A 27,122-nucleotide genomic window follows, 5' to 3' on the forward strand; every position below is an offset into this window, starting at 1 on the left:
GAAGTCAAAACGAAAGCATCTTGACAAATATTCATCAGCAATAATTAATTGGCGATAAAACTAAATCGAGAAAAATATTGAATTGCTTTAATTTCGACGTCATTTTAAGATGCCTTGGTCAAAAATCCTTAAGCCGTAAATACTGGAAACCATGCCACGAAATCAGTTTCTTTCTTCAGCCCTTACAGGCCACAGTTTACCTGCGGCACAGGAGCGACTCCGAACTACCAAACATCATCATCCGCCTTCCTTTCAATAATTCCGCCAGATTACTTTAACGAAGTTGCATTTTCAAAGAGTAGACAATTCCATTCATGTTATTTTTCACAGATTTCAAAATGGTCTAAAGTGAACTGGGGCTAAATATAGTTTCCCGTGAAATCCTACAATATCGCAACGATGGAAACAACGGCTGAATAACACAAGGTACAAATTCCTCGAGGTCTCAATCCTTATGCTCAGACTGGTTACAGTTACTGTCTTGCTCAGGGAGTTCATTAAATGAAATTCCACAGAAACTTGAAGCAAGTTCATCCTTGAAATACTGGCGGGCCCTGTTCCTCGGAAAAAGACACCCGAACCATCTCTGCAAATGTTGAACACCACTCTTCACTATTTTATCTTTTCCGTGCGCCCATGGGAAGATACTGGAGATGGATCTCTGAACACGTCAGATCCAGCAACAACCGTTCGATATTAATAGTGCAAATATTTTCTTTAAAAGAACGTAGTGATTAATATCGGCATTTGGTCGAGTATAATTTAATACATTCCCATTCTTCAGCTCTACACATACACCCCTATCTAAATGTAATTATAGATTAACACACGTTATACAGTGGCATGCAAAAGTTTGGGCACCCCGGTCAAAATTTCTGTTACCATGAATAGCTAAGTGAATAGAAGATGACCTGATTTCCAAAAAGGCATAAAGGCGAAACATTTCTTTTAATATTTTAACCAAGATTACTTTTTTTATTTCCATCTTTTATAGTTTCAAAATAACAGAAAAAACAAAAGGGCCCGAAGCAAAAGTTTGGTCACCCTGCATGGTCAGTACTTAGCAAGTACTTTGGCAAGTATCACAGCTTGTAAATGCTTTCTGTAGCCAGCTAAGAGTCTTTCAATTCTTGTTTGGGGGATTTTCGCCTATTCTTCCTTGCAAAAGGCTTCTAGTTCTGTGAAATTTTTGCGCCGTCGTGCATGCACCGTTCCTTTGAGGTCGATCTACAGATTTTCGATGATGTTTAGGCCATGGCAAAACCTTCAGTTTGAGCCTCTTAAGGTAGTCCATTGTGGATTTTGAGGTGTGTTTAGGATCATTAACCTGTTGTAGAAGCCAGCCTCTTTTCATCTTTAGCTTTTTTACAGAAGGTGTCATGTTTGTTTCCAGAAGTTGCTGGTATTTAATTGAATTCATTCTTCCCTCTACCAGTGAAATGTTCCCCGTGCCACTGGCTGCAACACAAGCCCAAACCATGATCAATCCACCCCCATGCTTAACAGTTGGAGAGGTGTTCTTTTCATGAATTTCTGCACCCTTTTTTCTCCAAACATACCTTTGCTCATTGCAGCCAAAAAGTTCTATTTTAACTTCACCAGTCCACAGGGCTTGTTTCCAAAATGCATCAGACTTCTTTCGATGTTCCTTTGCAAACTTCTGACACTGAATTTTGTGGTGAGGGCACAAGAAAGATTTTCTTCTGATGACTCTTCCATGAAGGTCATATTTTGTGCAGGTGTTGCTGCACAGTAGAACAGTGCATCACCACTCCAGAGTCTGCTAAATCTTCCTGAAGGTCTTTTGCAGTCAAACGGGGGTTTTGAATTGCCTTTCTAGCAATCCTACAAACAGTTCTCTCAGAAAGTTTTCTTGGTCTTCCAGACCTCAACTTGACCTCCACAGTTCCTGTTAATTGCTATTTCTTAATTACATTACGGACTGAGGAAACGGCTACCTGAAAACTCTTTGCTATCTTCTTATAGCCTTCTCCTGCTTTGTGGGCATCATTTATTTTAATTTCAGAGTGCTAGGCAGCTGCTTAGAGGAGCCCATGGCTACTGATTGTTGGGACAAGGTTTGAGGAGTCAGGGTATTTATAAAGCTTTGAAATTTGCATCACCTGGCCTTTCCTAATGATGACTGTGAACAAGCCATAGCCCTAACAAGCTAATTGAGGTCTGAGACCTTGGTAAAAGTTATCTGAGAGCTCAAATCTCTTGGGGTGCCCAAACTTTTGCGTAAAGCTCGTTTCCTTTTTTCATTCTAAAATTGTACAAAACAAAAAGTGATCTTGCTTAAAATGTTGAAAAGTATGTTTCATCTTTAACTTTATGACGTTTGGAGATCAGTTCATCTTTTACTCGCTCAGCTATTCACAGTAACAGAAATTTTGACCAGGGGTGCCCAAACTTTTGCATGCCACTGTATATTGACACACGTTTTCGTACAAGAGCCGACACCGATGGTGTGGAAGTCCTTGACTTTCGTACGAGGTTTATATAATTTGAAACCTACTGTATATTTCTATCAGATATGTTACCTTAATAAATTCAACGTCTTAATACCAAATGTATAGTTCTGGTTCACTTCCTATTTAACAGCGAAAGTGTAAACGCATCAAATTTTCACTGTTATAGTATACAACTGGAATTATTTTGTTCGTGGCTTTCAATATCCCATTTTAACGAATGTTTACAAATTTCACTTTCATTGACTTAGATTAGTCTTTGTTAAGATGGAAACTGTTTGAATTTAATGCTTTGTAATAATACCGGACAAATATTATGCTCTTCTTACAAGAGAAATGGACATCAAGGATAGCGTTCTACTTGATACAGAGTAGTTAAAGTCCAGATATATTCTGTTATTGAGCAGAATGTTATCAAAGTTTGACCACGAAATAACCTTGTCGTCCCGGTTAATATGCCAGATATTATTTTACAATAACAGATTACGGTAGCCAAGTTTGAAGGTTTCATATTCAGAAAACTTTCGAACGCCATGCGATGGTTGGAAATGTTATCGGGTTTGATCAAATAAAGACGCAAATTAGACGACGGGATTCCGAATACATCTCCGCACTGTTCGGGATGGAATGCTAATGTTATAGTTTAGATTTTTATTTTATCTGCCGTTAACCAAATGAAAGGCACGTGACCACCGAACCTCTTGTCCATTTCCACAGAAACATTTCGCACTGAGTTGTCAATGCCGTACGCGCGTTATTAGTTACATTTTAGATGGAATTACGAAAGAGTAAACTGATGTACAAAAAGATGTGCTTAAGAAACGAATTAAATCAACCCTACTCTAATCCGGATTTTTTTTTTAAATGATCAGATAAAAGCCATCGCGGACTTAGTTTGCAGTTGCTTTAAGATTATTTACTATACATTTTCATGGGGTGGACTACAAACACATAATAAAGGGTGTTTACTTCATGCAGGCGTGCCACTGTTTTGGTCTGCGATTTAAACATGGTAGAAAATGGAGTGAAATAAAGGAGCATTATTTAAAATATGCTTTTATTTGAAACAGAGTTGTGGATTCAGATTCTAATAATTGTACTATATTTGTTCTAAAGAGCTGCACTTGCGCAACATTAACGCTGTTTTAATCTTTACTGGCGAACACACGGGGTTGTGTCAGTAATTCTGGCGGATTTTGTCAGATTGAATACCAGGAGAAAGTACTTGTCAGGAACTCCTTTTGGTGAAGGATTAAAAGCGTTAATTCTCATTAAGCATTTGGTCTGACAAGAACAAACGAGGAATATGCCAACACTGGGACCAATTAAGCACATTTAAATCCGATGTCTACTCCGGCCCGAAACAACAGACTTTAGGGACATCTTCACTGTGGGCTATTTGCCCGCCCCCTTCCCGTAGTAATAAGCCAAAACCCGTATAAAATACATCAAATATAAAACACTAAGAATAAATTAAGTACGTTTCCAGGAAATGTTTTCCATAAGGAAGTGAGATCAATTGACCCAAACGTCGCAGATAATACTTAGGTTAAGATTGAGGGGGAAGATCAGGTTTAACAATGGCTGAGAAAAGGCGTAGAAAATTTTTGTTTTAAAACAAAGTGGATGGATGTCTGAAATGGATTTAGGAAGGAGTTTCAAAATCAAATTGAAATGACGACTTCAAACAAAACATAGTTCAGCAGAAACCCCGTTCAAATAATTCGGACCACCAGGCTCAAGCTTCAAGTAATATTGCCAGGGCATGTCTGCTAATTGCGGATACCATCCTACTACCTCAGAAAATAGTAAAACTGAGAAAAATGAAACAGAGTTTTTGATATATTAAATAGCAGTTTTAATTTATTTCAAACAAGGTTCCAGAATTCTGTCGAATTATCCCATAGACCCTTATTGCAGCTGCAGGACCACCATAAAATGTCGATAAATTGGGCCAATGGCAGCAACATTCATCCTTTGTAACTTTCCACGGATGCAGGTTAAACACAGACAATGAAGTAAGGTGCAGTTAGAGAGGCTGCACTGCACAATTAAAAATTGTCTATAGGTTTAATAATGTCACTGTCTACCGCTAGAATTTTGTTTCATCAAAGGATAATTCAGGCAAGAAATTCTGAACATCAAGGGGATATGTCTTAAGTTTTATTGTATGGAACAATGATCCATTGCTAGCAATTTGTTATAATTTACGGCATTCGGTCATCACTGCCTATTCCAGAGACCTGACCCACCATATTAAAATTGAATTTATGAAGAAGTGCACTTGGAACATGTACGAAGCAATGGGTTTAATAAAATTAATGGTTAAAAACAAGATAAGGAATTGCCTCTTTGAAATCAAACTTGTCTCAGTGCTTCACAGAGACCAAAGTGTTAATCCTTTGTAAACATTCACAGGATGGAAAGGTCAGCATTTATTGACCCTCCCAAGTTACCCATGAGGTGATGGTAAACCACCTTTTTGAAGAGGAGTTTTTTTGGCGATATGGCTGTAATGCTGACAGTATTCCAGATGCTAATCCAGTAATAGTGAAGAAATGGTGATATGTTTATAACAGTGTTTACAGCGCATAGTATACTTGTTTTCTTTATAAGGGTGTTTATAGTGGACAGCATTCTCACTATCTTTATCATATTGCTACAACTGCACGCAACAGACAGTGCACATTGCCATCAGTGTGTCGGTGGAGAAGGGAATGTTTAGGATGTCTTAGGCACAACGTTCGGTTGGGTTGCTTTGTCCTGGAAGGTTCTGAATTTGTATTATTGATGTTGCACACATTTATATTACTCCTTACACTCCCAAGAGTGACTAGTAGATGGAAGAATGTCTTTGTACACTTTGGTGAGGAGTCACCACTGAATAAATACCCAGTGTCTGAAATGCTCTTGTAGCCATACATGTGGCTGGTGAAGTTAATTTCATGATTAAAGGGGACTTACTTAATGTTGATGATCTGTGATTCGGCAATGGTAACAAGAAGAGGTGCAGGCTAGATGCTTTCTCATTGGACATCAATGCCAGGCACTTGAATTACAGAACTATCGCAACCTCTGACCTTATTATGGAGCTTGGATCATAATGAAGCTGTGGAATTCATTGCCGCAGGACCGTGGAGCATTGAGCGTATTTAAGGCAGAGCCTGATAGGTTCTTGATTAGTCAGGGTGTGAAAGGATACGGGGAGAAGGCAGGAGAATGGGCTTGAGAGGGAAATGGATCAGCCATGATGAAATGGTGGGGCAGATCCGATGGGCCAAATGGTCTAATTCTGCTCCAATATCTTATGCTCTTATACTGCCCTTGGAAATCTAGAGCTGTAATTTCATATGTTGTGATCCTCACATGGAATTTCAATTCTGATTTTGGCCAGCTTTTGGTGATCAAGTTGAGGCACTCGCAACAATGTGAAACAGGGCAATTAAGGCATGCACGATCGAATTATATGTTACATTGCTCACAGTGAGGGTTAATTTTAGAAGTTCCCAATAGGATTTTTCAGCAAGAAAAAACATGACTCAGTATTACACTGTAATACCATTTTGAGAAAATCATGCATCAAAACTCACAACTGCTTGCGATTTTATTAAGAAGCTTTCCAATTAGAATTCAAATGACGGTCTTGCTTGATCTATAAAAGTAACTTAACATTTATATAGCTAATACCATAGGAAAACATTCGATAAAACCTTCAAATGTTATTAAGTACTTTCCAACATAAAATTTTCTGTGTATGTTAACGTGTTGTAGGCAGTTTGGTAGATTCGGTAACTTGATGACAATTATAGTTCATTGATTGTGACTGATCCTTTTTATGGAAAAGCACCATTCAGAAGTCACTTTTGAAAGGCAATCTGAATTCTGTTTTGGATGGCAGTGGCCTGTTCTGGAAGTTATAAATTGTCCTTTTTCAAAATTCACAGAATACACAGGTTGATTTTATGAGAGGTAATGTTCAGTCCTTGAACCCACACGTTAACAAATACTATACTCTACTATACTATTTGAATGTGGCCATTAGTGAACCAGAAATTCTGAACATCTGGGTAATTGTGGTTTTTTTTTGCCTATTGCCATCTATTTAATTCGTAGGGGTTATTGCAATATACTCCCCAGTCTCTCTTTTTCCATCCACCATTCTGATTACCTCTCACCCCTTAACCTCACCTGTCCATCATCTTCCTGATTCCCCTTCTCTTTCCTTTTCTTCCATACTCCATTGTTCTCTCCTATTAGGTTCCTTCTTCTTCAGCCCTTTACCTCTTCCACCTATCACCTCCTAGCTTACTTCATCCCCCCTTCCTCTACCCACCCACCTTCTCCCTCTCCTGGACTTATCAATAACCTGGCAAGCTTGTACTCTTTCCCATCCACCACCTTCTTACCCTGGCTTCTGCCCCCTTTATTTCCAGCTCTGATGCAGGGTTTTGGCCTAGAATATCAATGGTTTATGCCTGCCTCCAGCATTTTGTGTGTATTGCAAAATATTGCTTGGATTTATGCTTATATGATATAAAATTTTGGTGTATCTACTATGTAAATCTTGAGATAGATCGACAAGTTGTCCGCCAGATTTCTCTGCAAATGTTCATGAGTTTCACTGAAGAGTATTAAATGTAGGCTGAGATGCATAAACTCTCAAACACAATAAATCATAAAGTCAGTGATTTATGTATATATCAATGTTAGTGATAAGTTTTTGCTATCTATCCTAAAGCCGATATTTGAAGTGAAAGATACGTCTGTACAACCAAAGCATCTTTCTTAGCCAAAACTAAAATAATTCCAATTGTAGCAATAATTTATACTTACTTATACTTTCAATGCAATCTCTTAAAATTATTTTCTGCATTATTTAATATCAAACAGCAGAAAAAAAAACCATTAACAGTATTGTCTACCCTATTAGATTTGGAGTGAAATTTTATATAAACTAAATGATCTTCAAGGAACATCTTATTCCCCCCATGCCCCCCCAAGAGGATGTGGGTGTTCACATAGGAAAAAAATTGAAAACTTCCAAAGCAATGAAATCATTTATGCAAATTCAGCAAATGTTTTATTCAAAATTGAATTTGTAAGCATACTGTTGGTGACATTTTCAGTAGTAATTACTAAGATGCTTTTTTAAACTTGTAATTGTGCTTAACATACACAGACCACACAGTTGAAAATTACAAGTAGTGCACTTCTTTGTCAACAAGTATCAAGTATTCAAAAAAGAACACCATCTAATTTCTAACTAATTTCTCATATTATGTACTTTTGCAAGGAGAAAAACAAATCCGGTTCCAAACAGGATGACCGCTGCCTTCTTTAAGAATCGATTGTGATGAAAGCTATTTTGCACTGGTGGCATCCGATTGGGAGCCCTCTCCTGTTTATTCTGCAACTAAAACAGAAAAGTGTGTTATGTGCTATTTTTGAAAAGAGCTTAGATGGAATTCTTAAAACCTCAGCTGTTTAGATTTCTCATTAAAACAGCCCAGGGTACTTTCAGTTCATGAATGTAACTGAAAATAAATGTTTCATGTGGTTACTTGTGGGGTGATGTAATCACAATGAATAAAATGTTATTTTTAATATTTTATGTTGCAAAATATCATACCATATCAACAGATTAGAGCATCATAACAATTTCCCACATAGGTGGCTATTTGCCCTACAGGGTTCATGATTTCTCGCACTATATCCTTGCTGGCAAATTAATTTTTCTATGCACAAAGTACTCTTAGAATAGGATGATTGTTTATTAGCATTTTTGTTCCTGCCGTATTTGAATCGGGACATTTGTCTCGAAGTTTGGTTCACCACTGGCCGGATATTATTCCCATTACACAAAGTTAAATGCTTAACCACAGTAGTGTGAGGAATTTCACAAATAATATTCAACCTCAGATCATTTCCAAAATATTGCAGTCATCACTAATTAGATGGAGATCCAGAATGATATTTTTTTACTTATTTACTATATAGTATTTACTGACTGAGCTAAATTCTATAGTTGAAAAATTGGCTTTCAAGTTTATACAAACATAAGGGTAGTTCGTGTACTTCACTTTGACTACAGAGATTTTAGATTATGTTTATTTGGACTGTAGTCACCACAGGTTGAATATTTTTCCATTAGTTTTGCAGATTTAGTCTTTTTTTATGGGAGGATCACTGAAGTGAGGAGAAATATTGTACTAAAGATTATGAGCCAGGGCAATGATGAAGCCATGTTTGAAACTGGGTTTCATTGAGACTGGCTGCTTTGTAGACCCACTGGTCAGAATCCTAGCTCCCTTGTCATCATGAAACAAATATAAAATGGAGATAAATGAATTTGAGGAGGGTGTTTCAGTCCCTCCTAGAGGCTAGAATCATTTAACTGAGGGTAAGAAAGCTCACCAATAGTTGGTGGCATTCTCAGTTCGAGAAGATCACCAACTACCCAAGTATATGCTGTCGCATTTCTTAAAAATGACTGCGGTTACCCTCGCTGGCCTCATCCATTACATCAGAACCCACAGAACTGAAGTGGAAGTAGATGATCCTTGATCCCAAAGGATTCCCCAACTGTTCAAAATTGTGTGTGTATAGAATTATACAATCAGTGGCCACCTTATTACGTACACCTGTTCATTAATGCAAATATCTGAACAGCATGAAGCAGACATGCAGGCATGGTCAAGAGGCTCAGTTGTTGCTCAGACCAAGTTTCAGAATGGAGAAGAAATGAGATTGAAATGTGTAACTTTGACTGTGGAATGATTATTGATGCCAGACGGGGTGGTTTGAATATATCAGCAACTTCTGATCTTCTTGGATTTTCACACACAACAGTCTCTAGAGTTTACAGAGAATGGTGTGAAAAACAAAAATATATACAGTAATTCAACAAGCCACAGTTCTGTGGGCGAAAACACATTGTTAATGAGAGAGGTCAGAAGAGAAAGGCTGGTCTGATTCAAGATGACAGGAAGGCAACAATAACACATTACAAGAGTGGTGTGCAGAAGAGTATCTCTGAACACACAACACATCGAACCCTGAAAGTGGATGGGCTACTGCAGCAGAAAAACACACTGGGTTCCACTCCTGTGCCTAATAAAGTGGATACTGAGTGTAGTTAAAGTTGTTCACAATTCATTGCCCTGCCCCATTCAATACAATTGGTTTATTAATCTTACGCTGCAGTGTTGACATAATGAACCAGTGGCATGCATTCTCCATCTCTTCTGTAGTTGCTCTTACGTTTTCAATTAGCACTTGTGGGTTGAAGCCCCACTAGAGACATGAATACAAAAAATCTAGGTTGATTCTTTTAGTTAGTAGTAAAGTAGCAGGACCCTACAGACACATTGCATTTCAAATTCGTTTAAAGAGGGTTCTCTCAGTTAGACACAAAAAATTCCTTAATAGTCTTTTGAAGCGAAGTTACATCCTTGAAATCTTGGCCAATCTTTATTAACCAGTAGCATTCAAACTCGTCAGTGTTACATTACAGTTTGAAGGAGCTAGTCTTACCCATCTTACAATGGTAACTGAACTTCAAAAGTACATCATCACTGCAAAGAGCTATATCAAAGTCCTTAAGTTGTGAAAGATAATACATACTATTAAGAGGCTTAACAAGGTAGAAACAGAGTTGATGCTTCCCCTGGCTGGGGTGTTGAGAACCGAGGGTCACAGTCTCAAAATATGAGGTCGCAGATGAGAAGAACTTTCTTTAGTCAAAGAGTAGTGAATCTTTGGAATTCTCTTTTCATGAGGGCTGTGGAGGCCCAGTTGCTGAGTACATTAAAGGCAGAGATCGTCAGATATTTAGATATGAAGGGAACCAGAGATAATAGGGCTAGCACAGCAGAGTGGTTCTGAAGTAAAAGATCTGCTGCGATCTCATTATTTTCTGGTGTAGGTACGAGGGGCTGAATGATCTAATCTTGTTTACTAAATACAAGCTTTTTATTTGGCATGGCCAACATTTCTTCTAATTACCTCAATAAAAGCTAAAAATGAGAGAATGCCCTGCTAAATCAATTAAAATTTCACACATATCAATTAACTTCCAGATTAGGGGAGACATGGTTAATAAACTATTTCACAGACACTCTCGAAAAGCAGGGAAACCTCACTGATTTCAGAGAACACTTTGTTTTTATCAGGTATTGCTCCATTAAGTGACTTGTTGTTTCTCACATCCAAGATTTAATGTTAAGTAGTAAGGCTTTACTGGGCTCCTTTCAAATATTAATTACTAGATTTCCACATGGCTTCATTCAGTAACAGATTCTTTGCTGTCACGAATACTCCATTTACAAAACCACTAAATTTATTTCCACTCTTGCAGTCAATTACTTTCAAGTGACACTTTCTGACAAGTGCCTGTCATTATGTTGTTAGTTTCCAAATGACAGATGTGGTGTTAACACACAGCCTTGACCTCTCCCACCCTCACTATCTCTTTGTTACCACACCAGTGTTATCCAGACTACATCTGATTCATCTAGTTTTATACAGGGCCAAAGAGGAGTTGCTGCTTAAGTAAAATATGTTTGTAATTGAACTAAAATACAAGCACCTAAAGCAGTAGAATAGTATCTGTTCACCCTCACTTACCTTTTGTAGAAGATTCCTCAAACTTTCCACTTCTTTATTCAGATGTTGAATACACTTAACCAAGTCTTCACAGATCAAAGCTGATTTTTTGTCAGGGTCCAAATCCAGTACTCTCTGAAAACAGGTGAATTGAAGACATCATTAAAAAGATAACCATTAGAGGGGGAAAAATTAAAATCTTTATCTTGATCCTTTAGGGTTGAATGTCAAGCAATTTGGTGTCCTCTAATGCAATGGAAGTTTTCCTCAGAATTTTGCTGTAACAACAGCTTGATGAGTATTCTGTTTTCTTGGGCTGATCTTTTTGCAAGGTGCCTGGTGTTGGTTATTTGATGATGAGTAGGAACATTAAAGAGCCGTTCATCAGCATCAACATTATTAGTTTTCAATTAGGCTTATAGAACTGCCACAGAAACATGGAAAAATAACTAAGTTATATCACTGTTTATTTTATATCCACTTGCTGCACCTTCACAGTGGCTATAGGTGTGTTGTTAAGCAACCTATGCAAGAGACAGTAGCGTAGTGTTCAGCACAACACTTTACAGTACCAGTGACCTGGGTTCAATTCCAGCTGCTGTATATAAGGAGTTTTTGACATTCTCCCCATGACCGTGTTGTTTTCCTCCAGGTGTTCCGGTTTGTCCCCCACAGTGGTTGGTACCAGTTGGTAGGTTAATTGACCCATAATTAGGCTAGGGTTAAATTGGGGGTTGCTGGGCTGTGCAGCTGGAAGGGCAGGAATGGCCTATTCCATGCTGCATCTCAATTAAAAAAGACTGAGGTGGGGGGGGGTGCACGAAGAAGTAGAAAGTTCACCAAATAAAACAACAAATCACACATTTTTTTGCTAAAATCTCTAATTTGTAACATGCTTATTAACTTCATTAAGGTAAGATGAGGACTGGGATAAGGTAAAAGGGGAAAATCACCAGCAATTCTTTTCAGTAAACTTTGATGGATATTTTCTGAAAATGGTGGACTCAGATCTAATGGTTCCTATGGAGAACTTTCCTGCTGATGTTGAATATTTAAATTCATTCATGAAACATAATAACTTTGGGTGAAATATCAAGGCTGTTAGAGGCAATATGGAGTTATAATGGAGTGATGTACTTAAAGCTTTGAGGGGTATTGGGAGGAAATTTAATGAAACCAAATCCTAATACAAGAGGAGAACATTTGCTTTTTAAGTACTAAACTTATAACCTGCAGATGTTTTCTTAAAAAAATTAAACACTTATGCATTTAAAAACACCGTCAAGTTAAAAAAGAATGTGTCTATTTGAAGAAGGGAGGGCAGTTCGTATTTCTGAATTATCAAAGGAGGGCTTTGCAGGTTGAACAGAGGAAGGCTACACAGAATACTAACTCCGAAGCATACCAGTTCTGAGTTGCTTCCTAGTTGTTTCGTCACATTCTGAATTGTTGCCATCAGGTGATTGCAGTGCTTCTTCAGCTTTATTAAAAAAACTGCCAGTTCTTCAGCACTTGTAAATAAAATAATAAATTAATGACCATAAAGCTCCTAAAATATAACCCAAGCAAACATCTATTTGAGGCAATAATGAATAATCGGCCTTTGTAGTCCCAATGGTATTGCTCTGGCCTCAAAGTTCTCTTTATAACAAAATAGCATTAACCAGCAAACAAAATAATTCAGTTAAGTATCAACTTGTAGAGATTTGGAAGTTAGTGAGTGATTCACCCATACTTACCCAAAGCTGTATGATTCTGCTTTCTATTTTGGCTTTTCTCGGAATAAGCATGGGTTCATTTCTAATTCTACACTTCACCTATCATTGATAACACTATCACTGGTAACAAGGACAGTCACGTGGCATTTTCATCAATATCCAACCAACCTGCCATCCAGATTTGTCTAAAGCCACTGTTACTTGGCAATCACAATTTTCAGTGATAAACCTGGTCAGCACTGGTGGCTCAGTAGTCAATGCCACTGCCTCACATTCAATATTGACCTTGGCTGCAGTCTGCCTAGTTTGCACTTTTTCTCTATGGTCTCATGGGCTTCCGTCAGTGCTCTGATTTCTTCCCATACCCCAAAGGCTTTGGTAGGACATGTGAGAAGTACAGGTTACATAAAAAACGATGTAGGGGAATGATTGGAAGGATATGCCAATGGGCCAAATAGCCTATTTCTCTACCATAAGAAAACATGCACACTTACACAGACATTGGCCTTTTTCTTGCTTTTGGTCTGATGGATATACATTCAGAAAATAAAGGCACAATAAAGTACAAAAGGAAACCTCCCAAATTCAGTTTCTTTTTGCCGCACTGCATCATTTGTGTTCTGAAATTTGCCAGTGGAGAAATCAGTTCAATTCCCAGTCACTGTTCTATTTCAATGTACTGTTCATATATTAGAAGAAACAGAATTATGTCAATATCGAAGTGTCTCAGAAGTAGCATTTAATTTACAAGTCATGCTTTTATTGTGTGTGTGCAGATACAAAGCACTACAATACTGCAGTATTAGTAGAATGTAGCTTTTGGTCAGCAACATTAAAAATAATCTTCATTATCTACATAGGATCGATCTGAAGGGCAAAGCTTCTTGATTTTCTGAATTACATCCATTGCATAAGAAAATTAATCAAATAACTTTCAGTTGTCAAATGGGGTATCAGAGCACATATTAGGCAAAATCAATTTGTCTGTTGGAGCTCCAGTATCATCACCTAAGAGTTCGTTTGGCTCTTCTAACGAAAAGGAGTTTTGACAAAGTTGAAGGTGGTAGATATAGGTGTATAAAAGCATGACTAAATTTGATTTATTTAGACAGTAGCTATTGTTAACCCTTCATGTGATGTTGCATTCTCATATACAGGCAAGATCAGGTTTCATGACCACCCATAAGAACATGTCTATTAGCAGCCATCTTGGTTGAGTCTATTGTTCACATGTTAAATGTTTTTATGGGGTAGGGTCAATATAATGGCTTTAACACTACTTCATCCAAGTATTATTTCAATGCATATTGTTTCAGTATATCAATAGAAAAGCAGATGGCACAATGTGAAGCCAAATAACTCTGTGAAAATACAATTTCTTTTTGAATATGTTGGCAATTTAAAGCAGTACATTACTGTTTAAGGTTCACAGATACTTCTCTAAACAAGGACAAAAAGCCAAACTGCAGTTCTGAGAGGTTTTGACATCATGTCTCACCCCATGATTTTCTCTGGTATTCTAAAATGTTTTGTAAAGCAAATAAAGCCATCATATGTACAAGATGTTTAAAAATAATTGCTTTGAAATCAAAATTATCAGATAATTATTTCTACAATTTTTTCAAGAACTTAAAGAAATTGTTATCTCTCGCAGTATCCCCTTTCCACCAGTAGTCCGTTCCCCTCTAAAATCCAACTTTGTCATCACAAGACCAAATCTTCTTAATCATTTAATCTTGCCTCCTCTCATTCTTGTTGAGGAAACTCTTTATCAGAGGTTTATTTTTCTCTTAATTTTATAAATTTTGAAAAAAAAAAGAAAAAATATATGTAAAATAAACTGTGGAGAAAGATTTGATATTGCAGTGTAAAATGCAATTAGTTCACTTAAATGAGCTTTATTTACAATGAAACATTACAATGTGACACTTAACTACACTGAACATTGCTGAGTGGTAATATTTAACATAAGTAGTGAAAATATTCCTTATATGTCTGGACCGCAGCAATTTATTTCTGCACGGGAATTGCAGCCTTTTGAGGATACATGCAGTCAATCTTACATCAGTTTCCTGACCTGAAACTGACTGCATACTCCATCAAAATGGTTGTGATCTGGAGACTGATTGTTTACTGTAATTTGAACTACCACGTTTTCAGCACATTGTCCAATTTATAATGCTCAATCAGCCAGTTCCAAGATAGGGAAACTTCTAATTTACCAACATTTGTAGAAGGTGGTAAGTTGATTAACATGTCATTTTATCCACCAGTGTGGTATTTCTGAGTCACTAGGTCGTGCTCACAAATGGCAATTTCAGAGATGTGTTAGACCTTCTATTCTGGGTGCTATTCCAAAGTAAGTAATTAACAACAAAATTTAATATGCAGTTTCTGAAATGTCCAAAGTTTCAACAAGTTTTGATGGTTAGCTGTATCAGTTATGAGCATATCTATTATTTAATATACAAGTATTTAGATCCCAACCTCTTTTTCACATAAAAGAGAATTACAACCATGCATTTTGATCCATTTAACTGAGAATTTTTATCTGTGAATCCCATGCTCCTTTTTCTTCCCCAAATTAGAGCCCAAAACAGGGAAAATTGAAAATTCAAAAATGAAGGAACCAGCAGTTCAAAAGAATGCACCCACCTTGTTCAGTACTTGGAGGAACTTCCTCTTGGAACGATTACAACTAATAGCACTTATGGATAAGTCTCTATTAGGTTTGCACAGTGTAATGGAGCAAGATTTGCCCGTTCCTCCTTGTAAAATTGCTCAAGCTGTGCCAGGTTAGTTAGGGAGCAGCAGTGGACAGAAATTTTGATGTCTTGCCAGAGATGTTCAATCAGGTTAAGGTTAAGATTTTGACTAGGGCACTCGAGGACATAAATTTTTTTTCATCTGAAGCCAGTCCATGGTTGTTATGGCAGTATGCTTTGAGCTGTTGTCCTGCAGAAAGCCAAACTTGCTCCCCAGTTTAATCTTTCCGCAAAGGCTAGCAGGTTTTTATCCAGGTTTTTATCTCCATTTTAGCAACATTCACCTTCCCATCAACCCTGACCAGATTTTCAGCTCTGCTATTGAAAAGAATCCCCATAGCATGATTTTAGCTCCACTGTATTTTACAGTAGGGATGGTGTTACCTGGCTGATGTGCAGTATTAGATTTATACCATATGTACCGCTTAGTGTTGAGACCTAAAAGTTCCACTTTAGTCTCATCTGACCACAAGACTTTCTTCCACGTCTTTACAAAAATTTCTAGCTTTTTTTTTAAAAAAGCCTGGGCTTCTTCCTTGCCATTCGTTCATAAAGACGTTTGTACGAGGCCTTTGAGATCGTGCAGCCTTGATTCATCTCCAGTTGCAGCTACTGACGTCTGCAGCTCACTCAGGGTGACTGCTGGCATCACAGTAGCCTCTCTTATAGCTGCCATTCTTCTCCTGCGACTAATTTTCCAGGGGAAGCCTGACTTAGGCAGTGTGGCTGTGGTTTCGTATTTTTTCCCACTTTTTCGCAAGGACTGTAGTGAGCTCCGAGGTATGTTCAGGGCCTTTGCTCATATCAAACTATGCATACATTATTCAACCTGGAGATTTGTCTAACAAGCATCCATGAAAGAAGAAACCCAAAAGAAGCCATTATAAAAAAAGATCGTCGAACGCCCAATGTGTAGAAGAAAAACATATCAGGTGAACAATAAACATAAGCAAATAACGTCGTGAACTGAAGTAGACAGAGTATCTGTCCCCAGACCCTTAGCTCGGCACAGGGCCGAGTAAATGTCACTGAACCTTCTTATCCCTCACCTCAGGCCCCGACACCCTGACCTTTTCAATTTGGCTGAGCGCTTAGATCATCGTCCAAACATTGGGTTCAGTTGCTTCGATATGAGCTGGGGCCTGGAACCCACCACCACGATTCGGCTTGTATCGACCTTTCTGATTCTGTCCGGCAATAAAATCTTCATCCAAACATTGGGTTCAGTTGCTTCGATACACTCTGGGGCCTGGAACCTGCCACTTCGATTTGGCTTATACCGACCTTTCTGATTCTGTCTGGCAATTAAATCTTCATCCAAACATTGGGTTCAGTTGCTTCAATATGCTCTGGGGCCTGGACCCCGCCAGCGCGTTTCCACTCGTATCGACCTTTCTGATTCTGTCCGGCAATAAAATCTTCATCCAAACATTGGGTTCAGTCGCTTCGAATCACTCTGGGGCCTGGAACCCGCCACTGCGATTGGGCTTGGCACTTAAATCGATCTCGTACCCTTCCCCAGATTTGTGCTTCTCTATTACCTGTTCCTTGACTGGTCTGGAATGCTCTTTGTCTACATTTTGGTTTGGTCTGTTGAAAATCTACCATACTGTTGGACCTTTCAGAGAGAGGGTGTATTTATTCTTATGAATTCATTAAAAACAGGTGATCTATCAACAAATTGGGTGAGCTGGTAAGGTAATACTGTATATTGCACCTGAGGAGTGATAGTCTAGTAATTACAAAAGGGATGAATACATTTTCAGCCAATCAATTTTGGTTTTTAATTTTTAGATAATTATAGACAGGTTCTGGAACTTATCCTTCGATTTGACATGATCACAAATGTTTTATAGATTAGAACAAAAATCCTACTTCAATATATTTTAAATTTAGAAATTGAGACCGTAAAATGTGAAAATAGTTGTGGGGGCTGAACACTTCTTCAAGGCACTATAGATTATTTACATAAAATAGAGCAACTATAGAGAGCAACAGTATGCCCTTTTCAACTTATTCTGCTGAAGTCTTTGGATGCACTGAACTTCAGATATCTTTATCTATAACATATCCCTGGAGAGAATTCTTGAGGATTGTGCTAAAAAGATATATTTTTTATGTTTTGGATTTGAAAAATTAGATGCAATTTGACAGAAGTAATTTTTAAGTATTTGTGTTAAAATCCAGGCTATGTTGTGTTTCGTTTTTATTTAGATCACACCGCTGAGAAATTCTAATAGAAATACCTGGCCAAACTTGGACATGAATAGAATATAATTTAACACTGACAAAGCAAGAATATTTTCTTCTAAGTTATTAGTCCACCAGCATATATATATATATATATATATACATATTTCATATATATATCTTATCAAAACCACTACATAACTTTCACACTAAGGGATTAATGCCATTCAGAATTTTAACACTTGTTGGGGGAGATGGTTTGTAGAGTAATCATCCTAATGGTTTTAGGAAAAAGTATCTGTGACAGCAATCGGCAATCCATCACTCCTAAATGATTTAAATTGAACGAGCTTCAGTGTTCTTTACTCTAACTGAGAACACAATGTTTGCCCAGGGGATAAGGTGATGCTAATATTCACAAGGGGAATAACACAATAAGCAACAAATCGAACAACTTATCTTTAACAAACTCATCTCTGAAATGAAAATTAGTTTTTTATTATTTATAAAAACCAGATAACTTCTGAAACTTCCAATTATTTATCTTCTGATTTATTAGTATATGGAAAATATTTATGTAATTAAATATATAAACAGTGTGTTGCAGGGGTTCGTAACCTGGGGTCCCGTGAACTTGGATGGGAAAAACTTTACGTTTTTATTTTCACTGGCCTCTAACATTCAGCATTTCCTTCAGTTATGAATGTAGACGACAAACCACAGTAGCTTTAGCAGTACCTGTGACCTTGTCACCAACAGAAATCACAGATATTTTCATATTGCATTACTGTTGTTACAAATATCTCAAAATATTGCTCATCACTACTCTGAAATTATGGTAATTATTAGACACATAATTACTATGTCACAATTTAAAAAAATATTTTGATCACTATTTCAATATAATTGGTTCCTTTTGTAATCCAATGTGTTTATTTTTTATATTTAAAAACATTATTCTGAGAAGGGGCCCATAGGCTTCACTGGACTGCCAAAGGGGCCCATGCATAAAAAAGGTTAAGAACCCCTAGTCTATCATAATTAGAATCAGATAAATAACTACCAGTAATATAAATGGTAAGAATGTTTCCCAAATCAGTATTATAGCTTTGCTTTTTGTACAATTGTTCCTGTTAAACTCTCGATACTGGGCTGTGCAACAAGGAGAAGGCATACAATCATCTGTCCGACTGTACTTTTCCATCTCTGGGGATTGGACATTCCAGTTCCATTTTGAAAAAAATAAATAAATCCCACTCTTTTATTTGTAAGTTAAACTCATACATGAAATTATATCAAATGGATTTCCAATTCACATTCACAAAACATGGTGCTAGAAGTAAAACTGCAAAAAAAAAAACCACTTCTTTTATAACTGTTATCATTTATTTTCTTCTGTATGATTTCTAGCTTTCAGTTAAATTCTGATCAGTGAATTGAGCTATGGTGTGGGTACGTGTTCTCGCAATACCCGAGTAAATATGCCCACCTAGTGGTGAAGATAAATTAGTACCACTGCCTTAAAAGCACAAAACTGCCAGACATCCTAGTTTATAGACTCATAAGTTCACACACAGGCCATTCAGCATGTTATACTTGTTCTAATACTATTTCTATGTTCTTTTGCTATTTGATACATACCCATTATAATTTTTTTTATTCAAGTCCTTACTTCTTTCTCTGTTCTTTAATTATGGCAAAATCTTTCATATTCAAGGAACAATTGTGGAGAGGTTCCCTTTAATGTTCATATGAGTTTACATGCCATGTTACTGCAAGTGTCAGCTTGGCTCTGCCTTGCTTCTAAGTCAGAAGGATAAGCCACTAGTTCCGTAGTTCCGTTCTTGGATTTGTACATCATCGAGACCACCATCAGTTAGTTTTGAACTGCTGTTTAACTCGACCTCTCAACAAAACTTCCAAGTTTTGAGGAACACCTCAAGTTTTGGTTTAACCCTCACCCTTTATCACTTGTGTTTGCATGGATCTTCACAAAATGACCTCCAAACAGAGGCAACTTTAACTGACAAGAAATAAGTACCTAGCACTTCTTTCTTGTATTTTGCCAAAAATGTTTCATAGAAGTGAAATAAGCAGAATTTACTCTACTCTCTTACATTAAAATTCCACAGCAACCATGACTGGATACTTGCACCTTTTAAAAAGAAACAATTCTGCATTTTCGGGCTATGGAGGGCAGAGACGTTAATAACAATACAAAGCGTTAACATATATGACAGACATCAAAACCTGTCAATTCTGGCTCCAAAAAAAGTTAATAATCACTGTAAAGCCTATGCGAACAATTTTCAGAGATCTTTTATAATTACTAACTGCTTCAAATACAAGTTAAAATTAATATCAGGATAATGGATGATTATGGCAAACACCTGCACCTATTTCCTTTAATATTTTTACTTCCTTTGGAGTAGACACCAACAGGTCCTGTAGCTTCCTCTACAAATTTCCAAGTCATTTTTCATTGCTTTTTTTTTTGTATTAATTCCAGATAGAAACAATTTAAAAACTCAGTTGATTCCTAATTGTTTCACAATATCTTGTCTGTATTTATTTTTAAGGTGCCTTCATTTTCTACATTGCATTTTTGTATTAAAATTATTGCTTTGCCAGAATGGTTATTGCCAATGATTAGTGTTAACGTGGGACATCACAACCTATCAGAGAAACAGAGGCCCAAGTACTGCAGATGGTGGAAATCTAGAGCAATACACACAATGCGCTGGAGGCGTTGAGCAGGTCAGGTAGCATCTCTGGATAGGAATAAACAGTTAACGTTTCAGGCTGAGACCCTTCATCAGGACTGGCTGCTCAGTTCCGATGAAGGGTCTCATCCCGAAACGTCGACTGTTTATTTCTATCCATAGATGCTACCTGATCTGCTGAGCTACTCCAGCATATTGTGTGTATTGCTCTATCAGAGAAGTGTGGAGTGAAGAAAGTTTATGATCAGCATCTGCAGCATTGGGACTGAGAACATATTAGATGTTTGATTATGACAGCTTGTTCCAAAATGCATTCATGAAACTTAGAATGTTTTAATGCATTCATCAAATGGAATGTATTTTTATGATGCTACCTACTAGGGTATTTACTGACCTTTTGATATGATTGTGATGGGTGAAAACAGGCTATTGGAAGTGGGAGAAACATAGAAAACCTATAGCACAATACAGGCCTTTTGGCCCACAAAGCTGTGCCAAACATGTCTTTTCCTTGGAAATTACCTGGGGTTACCCACAGCCCTCTATTTCCCTAAGCTCCATGTACCTGTCCAGGAGTCTCTTAAGAGATCCTATTATATTCGTCTCCACTACTGTCACCATCAGCCCATTCCACGCACTCACCACTCTCTGTAAAAAACTTACCCCTGACATCTCCCCTGTACCTACAGAGGGGTACTGGGGGATTTATGGATCTGGACCCTATCATCCCTTGATCCTCCACACTGCCAAAAATTCCGCCATTAACTTTATAGTAGTGTTAGAATCTGAGGACATTCTTGTACATCATTCTCTTTTCTCTGCTGAAGTTGGGAGGATCAGACTGGGTCAGATTGAGAACGACTGGAACTTTCCAGAAATAAATTGGAAGATCACTGTAAACCAAGCAACACAGCTGACAATTCATCCAGCAGACCACCAAGAAATAGTGCCTTGCTGTGCAATCTTCATCTATTGATAATGAGTACAAAATGGAAAATTTTGAAAAAACCCTGCTTTTTTGGAAAATTTCAGTTTTAGCATAGCTGGATATTGGATGTCAAATCACCATTATCTAGCAACTGATAACCTGCTCAAAAAACTATGCACAGTCACCTCATATGACCTGTCTTTGACTTGAGTCTGATTAAATTCCATATGCAGGATTGCACTAAAACAGACTTGATAGTGATACCACAAGATTACATCCATGATACCATAACAAGATGTAACAAAAGCTGTCAAAAAGAAAGGGACAACTCTCAGGGTCAGAAACAGCTACTTACCTTCAACCATCAGGTTCTTGAATCAGCCAGCATAACCACGCCTTCTGATCAAGGCACGGCTGAGCAGGTGCGTGGACGTCAGCGAGTTAGACCGGCGGGAAGAACTTAAAAAGAAGACAGCTTTATAGAGTGGGCATCAGAGTAGAGGGAGTCAGAATAGGGGAGCTTTGGCTCAACGGGGCTTCGGCGATAACAGGTTGAGACGAGGCAAGTTACTTGTGAAGAACAGGAAGAGGATGTATATCTGTTAGGCCGGTGTTCTGTACACGGTGTCGGATGTGGAATATCTGGGAGACTCCCAGCCTCCTGGACGGCCACAACTGTGCCAAGTATGTCAAGCTGCAGCTCCTTAGGGATCAGGTTAGGGAACTTGTCTGGTCAAGGAAATTGAGCACGAATGGTGGGGGGGTGGGGTGGGGAAGTAACAGTGGCCGTGCCTCTGACACAGAGTCTGGCCCTGTGGCTCAGAAGGGTAGGGAAAGGAAGAAGATGGCAGCAGTGATAGGAGACTCTATAGTTAGGCAGTCAGGCAGGCGATTCTGTGGATGCAGGAAAGAAACACAGATGGTAGTTTGCCTCCCAGGTGCCAGGGTCCGGGATGTTTCTGATCACGTCCATGATATCCTAAAGTGGGAAGGAGAACAACTAGAGGTCATGGTACATATTGGTACCAATGACATAGGTAGGAAAAGGGAGGAGGTCGGGAAAAAGAACACAAGGGAGTTAGGAAAGAAGCTGAAAAGCAGGACCACAAAGGTAGTAATCCTGGGATTACTGCCTGTACCACGCTACAGCGAGTATAGGAATAAAGTGAGGTCGAGGATAAATGCGTGGCTGAGAGATTGGAGCAGGGGGCAGGGATTCAGATTTCTGGATCAATGGGACCTATTTTGGGGCAGGTGTGACCTGTACAATAAGGATGGGTTGCACTTGAATCTGAGGGGGACCAATATCCTGGCGGGAAGGTGTGCTAAGGCTATTGGGGAGAGTTTAAACTAGAATTGCTGGGGGGTGGGAACCAAACTGAAGAGACGGAGGAAGGGGCGGTTGGCTCACAAATCGAGAAAGCTTGAAGGCAGTGCGAGAGGGAGGATAGGCAGGTGATAGAGAAGGGATGCACCCAGACTGATGGTTTGAGATGTGTCTATTTTAATGCAAGAAGTATCATGAACAAGCAGATGAGCTTAGAGTGTGGATCAGTACTTGGAGCTATGATGTTGTGGCCATTACAGAGACTTGGATGGCTCAGGGGCAGGAATGGTTACTTAGAGTGCCAGGCTTTAGATGTTTCAGAAAGGACAGGGAGGGGGACAAAAGAGATGGGGGAATGGCACTGCCGATCAGAGGTAGTGTCACGGCTGCAGAAAAGGAGGAAGTCATGGCGGGATTGTCTACAGAGTCTCTGTGGGTGGAAGTTAGAAACAGGAAGGGGTCAATAACTCTACTGGGTGTTTTTTATAGACCATCCAATAATGACAGGGACATGGAGGAGCAGATAAGAAACACATTCTGGAATGGTGCAATAATAACAGGGTTGTCGTGATGGGAGATTTTAATTTCCCAATATTGATTGGCATCTCCCTAGAGCAAGGGGTTTAGATGAGGTGGAGTTTTTAAGGTGTGTTCACGAAGGTTACATGACACAATATGTAGATGAGCCTACAAGAGGAGAGGCTGTACTTGATCTGGTATTGGGAAATGAACCTGGTCAGGTGTCAGGTCTCTCAGTGGGAGAGCATTTTGGAGATAGTGATCACAATTCTATCTCCTTTACCATAGCATTGGAGAGGGATAGGAACAGACAAGTTAGGGAAATATTTAAATGGAGTAAGGGGAAATATGAAGCTATTCAGGCAGGAACTTGGAAGTATAAATTGGGAGCAGATGTTCTCAGGGAAATGTACAGCAGAAATGTGGCAAATGTTCAGGGGATATTTGCGTGGAGTTCTCCATAGGTCCGTCCCAGTTAGAAAGGGAAAGGATGGTAGGGTACAGGAACCGTGGTGTACAAAGGCTGTTGAAAATCTAGTCAAGAAGACAATAAAAGCTTACAAAAGGTTCAATAAACTAGGTAATGATAGAGATCTAGAAGATTATAAGGCTAGCAGGAAGGAGCTTAAGAATGAAATTAGGAGAGCCAGAAGGGGCCATGAGAAGGCCTTGGCAAGCAGGATCAAGGAAAACCCCAACTCATTCTACAAGTATGTGAAGAGCAAGAGGATAGGACATGAGAGAATAGGACCAATCAAGTGTGCCTGGGAAAGTGTGTATGGAAGCGGAGGAGGTAGCAGAGGTACTTAATAAATACTTTGCTTCAGTATTCACTACGGAAAAGGATCTTGGCGATTGTAGGGATGACTTACAGCTGACTGAAAAGCTTGAGCATATAGAAAGCATCAAGTGGGATAAGTTTCCGGGACTGGATAAGATGTAACCCAGACTACTGTGGGAGGCGAGGAAGGAGATTGTTGAGCCTCTGGCAATGATCTTTACATCATCAATATGGACGGGAGAAGTTCCGGAGGATTGGAGGGTTGCAGATATTGTTCCCTTATTCAAGAAAGGGAGAAGAGATAGCCCAGGAAATTGTAGAGCAGTGAGTCTTACATCTGTGGTTGGTAAACTGATGGAGAATATCCTAAGAGGCAGGATTTATGAACATTTGGAGAGGCATAATATGATCAGGAAAAGCCAGCATGGCTTTGTCAAAGGCAGGTCATGCCTTATGAGCCCGATTGAATTTTTTGAGGATGTGACTAAACACATTGATGAAGGTAGAGCAGTGGATGTACTGTATATGGATTTCAGCAAGGCATTTGATAAGGCACCCCACGCAAGGCATACTGAGAAAGTAAGGATGCACGGGATCCATGGGGACCTTGCTTTTTGGATCCAGAATTGGCTTGCCCACAGAAGGTAAAGAGTGGTTGTAGACGGGTCATATTCTGCATGGAATTTGGTGACCAGCAGTTTGCCTCAACGATCTGTTCTGGGACCCTTTCTCTTCATGATTTTTATAAATGACCTAGATGAGGAAGTGGAGGGATGGGTTAGTAAATTTGCTGATGACACAAAAGGTTGGAGGTGTTGTGGATAGTGTGGAGGGCTGTCAGAAGTTACAGCGGGACATTGATAGGATGCAAAACTGGGCTGAGAAGTGGCAGATGGAGTTCAACCCAGATAAGTGTAAGGTGGTTCATTCTGGTAGGTCAAATATGATGTCAGAATATAGTATTAATGGTAAGACACTTGGCAGTGTGGAAGATCAGAGGGATCTTGGGGTTTGAGTCCATAGGACACGCAAAGTTGCTGGGGAGGTTGACTGAGTGGTTAAAAAGGTATATGGTATATTGGCCTTCATCAACCATGGGACTGAGTTCAAGAGCCAAGAGGTAACGTTACAGCCAGGACCCTGATCAGACCCCACTTGGAGTACTGTGCTCAGTTCTGGTTGCCTCACTACAGGAAGGATGTGGAAACCAGAAAAAGGGTGCAGAGGAAATTTACAAGGATGTTGCCTGGATTGGAGAGCACGCCTTATGAGAATAGGTTGAGTGAACTTGGCCTTTCCTCCTTGAAGCGAAGGAGGATGAGAGGTGACCTGATAGAGGTGTATAAAATGATGAGAGGCACTGATTGTGTGGATAGTCAGAGGCCTTTTCCCAGGGCTGAAATGGCTAGCATGAGAGGGCACAGTTTTAAGGTGCTTGGAAGTAAGTACAGAGGAGATGTCAGGGGTAAGTTTTTTTTATGCAGAGAGGGGTGAGTGTGTGAATGGGCTGCTGGCAACAGTGGTGGAGGTGGATAAAATAGGGTCTTTTTAGAGACTCTTGGATAGGTACAGGGAGCTTAGAAAAATAGAGGGCTGCGGGTAACCCTACGTAATTTCTAAAGCAAGTACATGTTTGGCACAGGTTTTCCATGTTCTCTATGTTCTAATCCTAACTCAGCAACAGAAAACTAAGCACCACTTCTTGCACTACCATAGTCTAGTCTCTGAATGTGTATTTTTTTCCCTAATGTCTTGCTTTGTGCATTTTTTTGCTCTTCACTGTCGTGTATAAAGTATGTATAAATTTATATTTTTTGTGATGTCTGAATCTGTGCTGCTGCAAGCAAGCTTTTCTTTGTACCTGTATCTCACTGGACTTGATTTGAACTACATACAACTAAAACTTCTGACATGTTGAAACCCGCTATGGTGTCTGTCAATGCTATGGCTCAGACTTAATTGTTACTTAGATTCATAGGGATTGTTTTGCGAACAGCGTATGGAGATAGGGGTCAGGTTAGGGTTCAGGGACAGGGATAAGGGTCAGAGGAGGTAAATGAAGAGTCAGTGGCAGGAGTCAGTATTCGGAGTCCAGGTTGGAGCACTCCACGGTCAAAGGTCAACAATGCTGAATGGTCAAGTCAGCAGGTGCTGAGGAGAGCAGCGATGCCATTTCAGAGGTCTGTATAGGCAGGAGGCATGAAGGTCTGCAACCCTAAACCAAGGTTGGCAAGCCTTTGGGTCAGAGGTCCGTGTGAATCTGGATGTTGAGGTCTGAAGGTCAATCCCATAATCGGTAACTTCTGGGGTTGAGGCCCAAAGGTCAAACCCATGATCGTCAAGTCCCGAAGGCCAAAAGTTCCTCAATCCCAAAGGTTGGGTCTTCAGGTGCTGAAGAGGAAGACTAGCAATCCTCAGCTCAGCGAGTCTCTTGTTAGAGGTCTGTACAGGCATAAACCATCCCCAACTCACTGGCTCACAAAAGTCGAAAGGTCAAACTCGTGATTGGGAAGTTCTGGGGTTTAGACCCAGCAGTTAGCGAAAACCGAAGGTTGAAGTCCTCAGTTGAATGAGTCCAGAGGTAGAAGCCTGTAGGTCAAAGACTGAGTTTACTGAGTCCAGAGATGGCAGGCTTAAGGTTGAACTCTTGGGTTGGCTTGTCTGGAGGTCAGAGGCCCAACACAATTGCCAGGTTAGGGACTAGAAGTTGGAGTGTGAGAGTGAGAGAGAGTGAGAGAAGGGGGCTTGTCTGTTGTTGCCGCTGCTATGTTGTTCTGCTGAACACCGTGGGCATGGTATGTTGACGCCAGATTGTGTGAATGTGGCGACATTTGTAGGCTGCCCCCAGCACACCAATCGTTGGTTGTTAACAGAAACAACACATTTTATAGTATATTTCGATATACATGTGATAAGTAAATCTGAATTAAAAATCTGATATTGGAGGAAGAAAAAGATCTTAACAGGTGAGCAACATAATAAATTATTCAGTTTGCATTAACAATTGCAATAGCTGCACAACTATATATCAGATATACAAAATTCTAGTTGCAGAAATATTCATTTAATAGAATGGATCTACTTAAGCATAAATAT

At 39.1% G+C, this 27,122-nt stretch overlaps 1 protein-coding gene across 1 annotated transcript in view; it reads right to left on the reverse strand.

Moving 5' to 3' along the window:
* Positions 1 to 7,568: 7,568 nt before the first annotated feature.
* The window catches only part of asz1 (ankyrin repeat, SAM and basic leucine zipper domain containing 1), an 80,652-nt gene continuing 61,098 nt past the window's right edge, over positions 7,569 to 27,122 (reverse strand). The window contains exons 11-13 of the mRNA XM_073057705.1: positions 12,481 to 12,586; positions 11,097 to 11,210; positions 7,569 to 7,884 (exon numbers count right to left, since the gene is read on the reverse strand). Of these exons, the coding sequence (XP_072913806.1) occupies positions 7,735 to 7,884; positions 11,097 to 11,210; positions 12,481 to 12,586 (370 nt within the window). The 3' untranslated portion in view covers positions 7,569 to 7,734. The remainder of the gene's footprint in view (positions 7,885 to 11,096; positions 11,211 to 12,480; positions 12,587 to 27,122) is intronic.

The sequence above is a fragment of the Hemitrygon akajei genome, chromosome 10 (assembly GCF_048418815.1).
Source record: "Hemitrygon akajei chromosome 10, sHemAka1.3, whole genome shotgun sequence".
NCBI lineage: Eukaryota > Metazoa > Chordata > Chondrichthyes > Myliobatiformes > Dasyatidae > Hemitrygon > Hemitrygon akajei.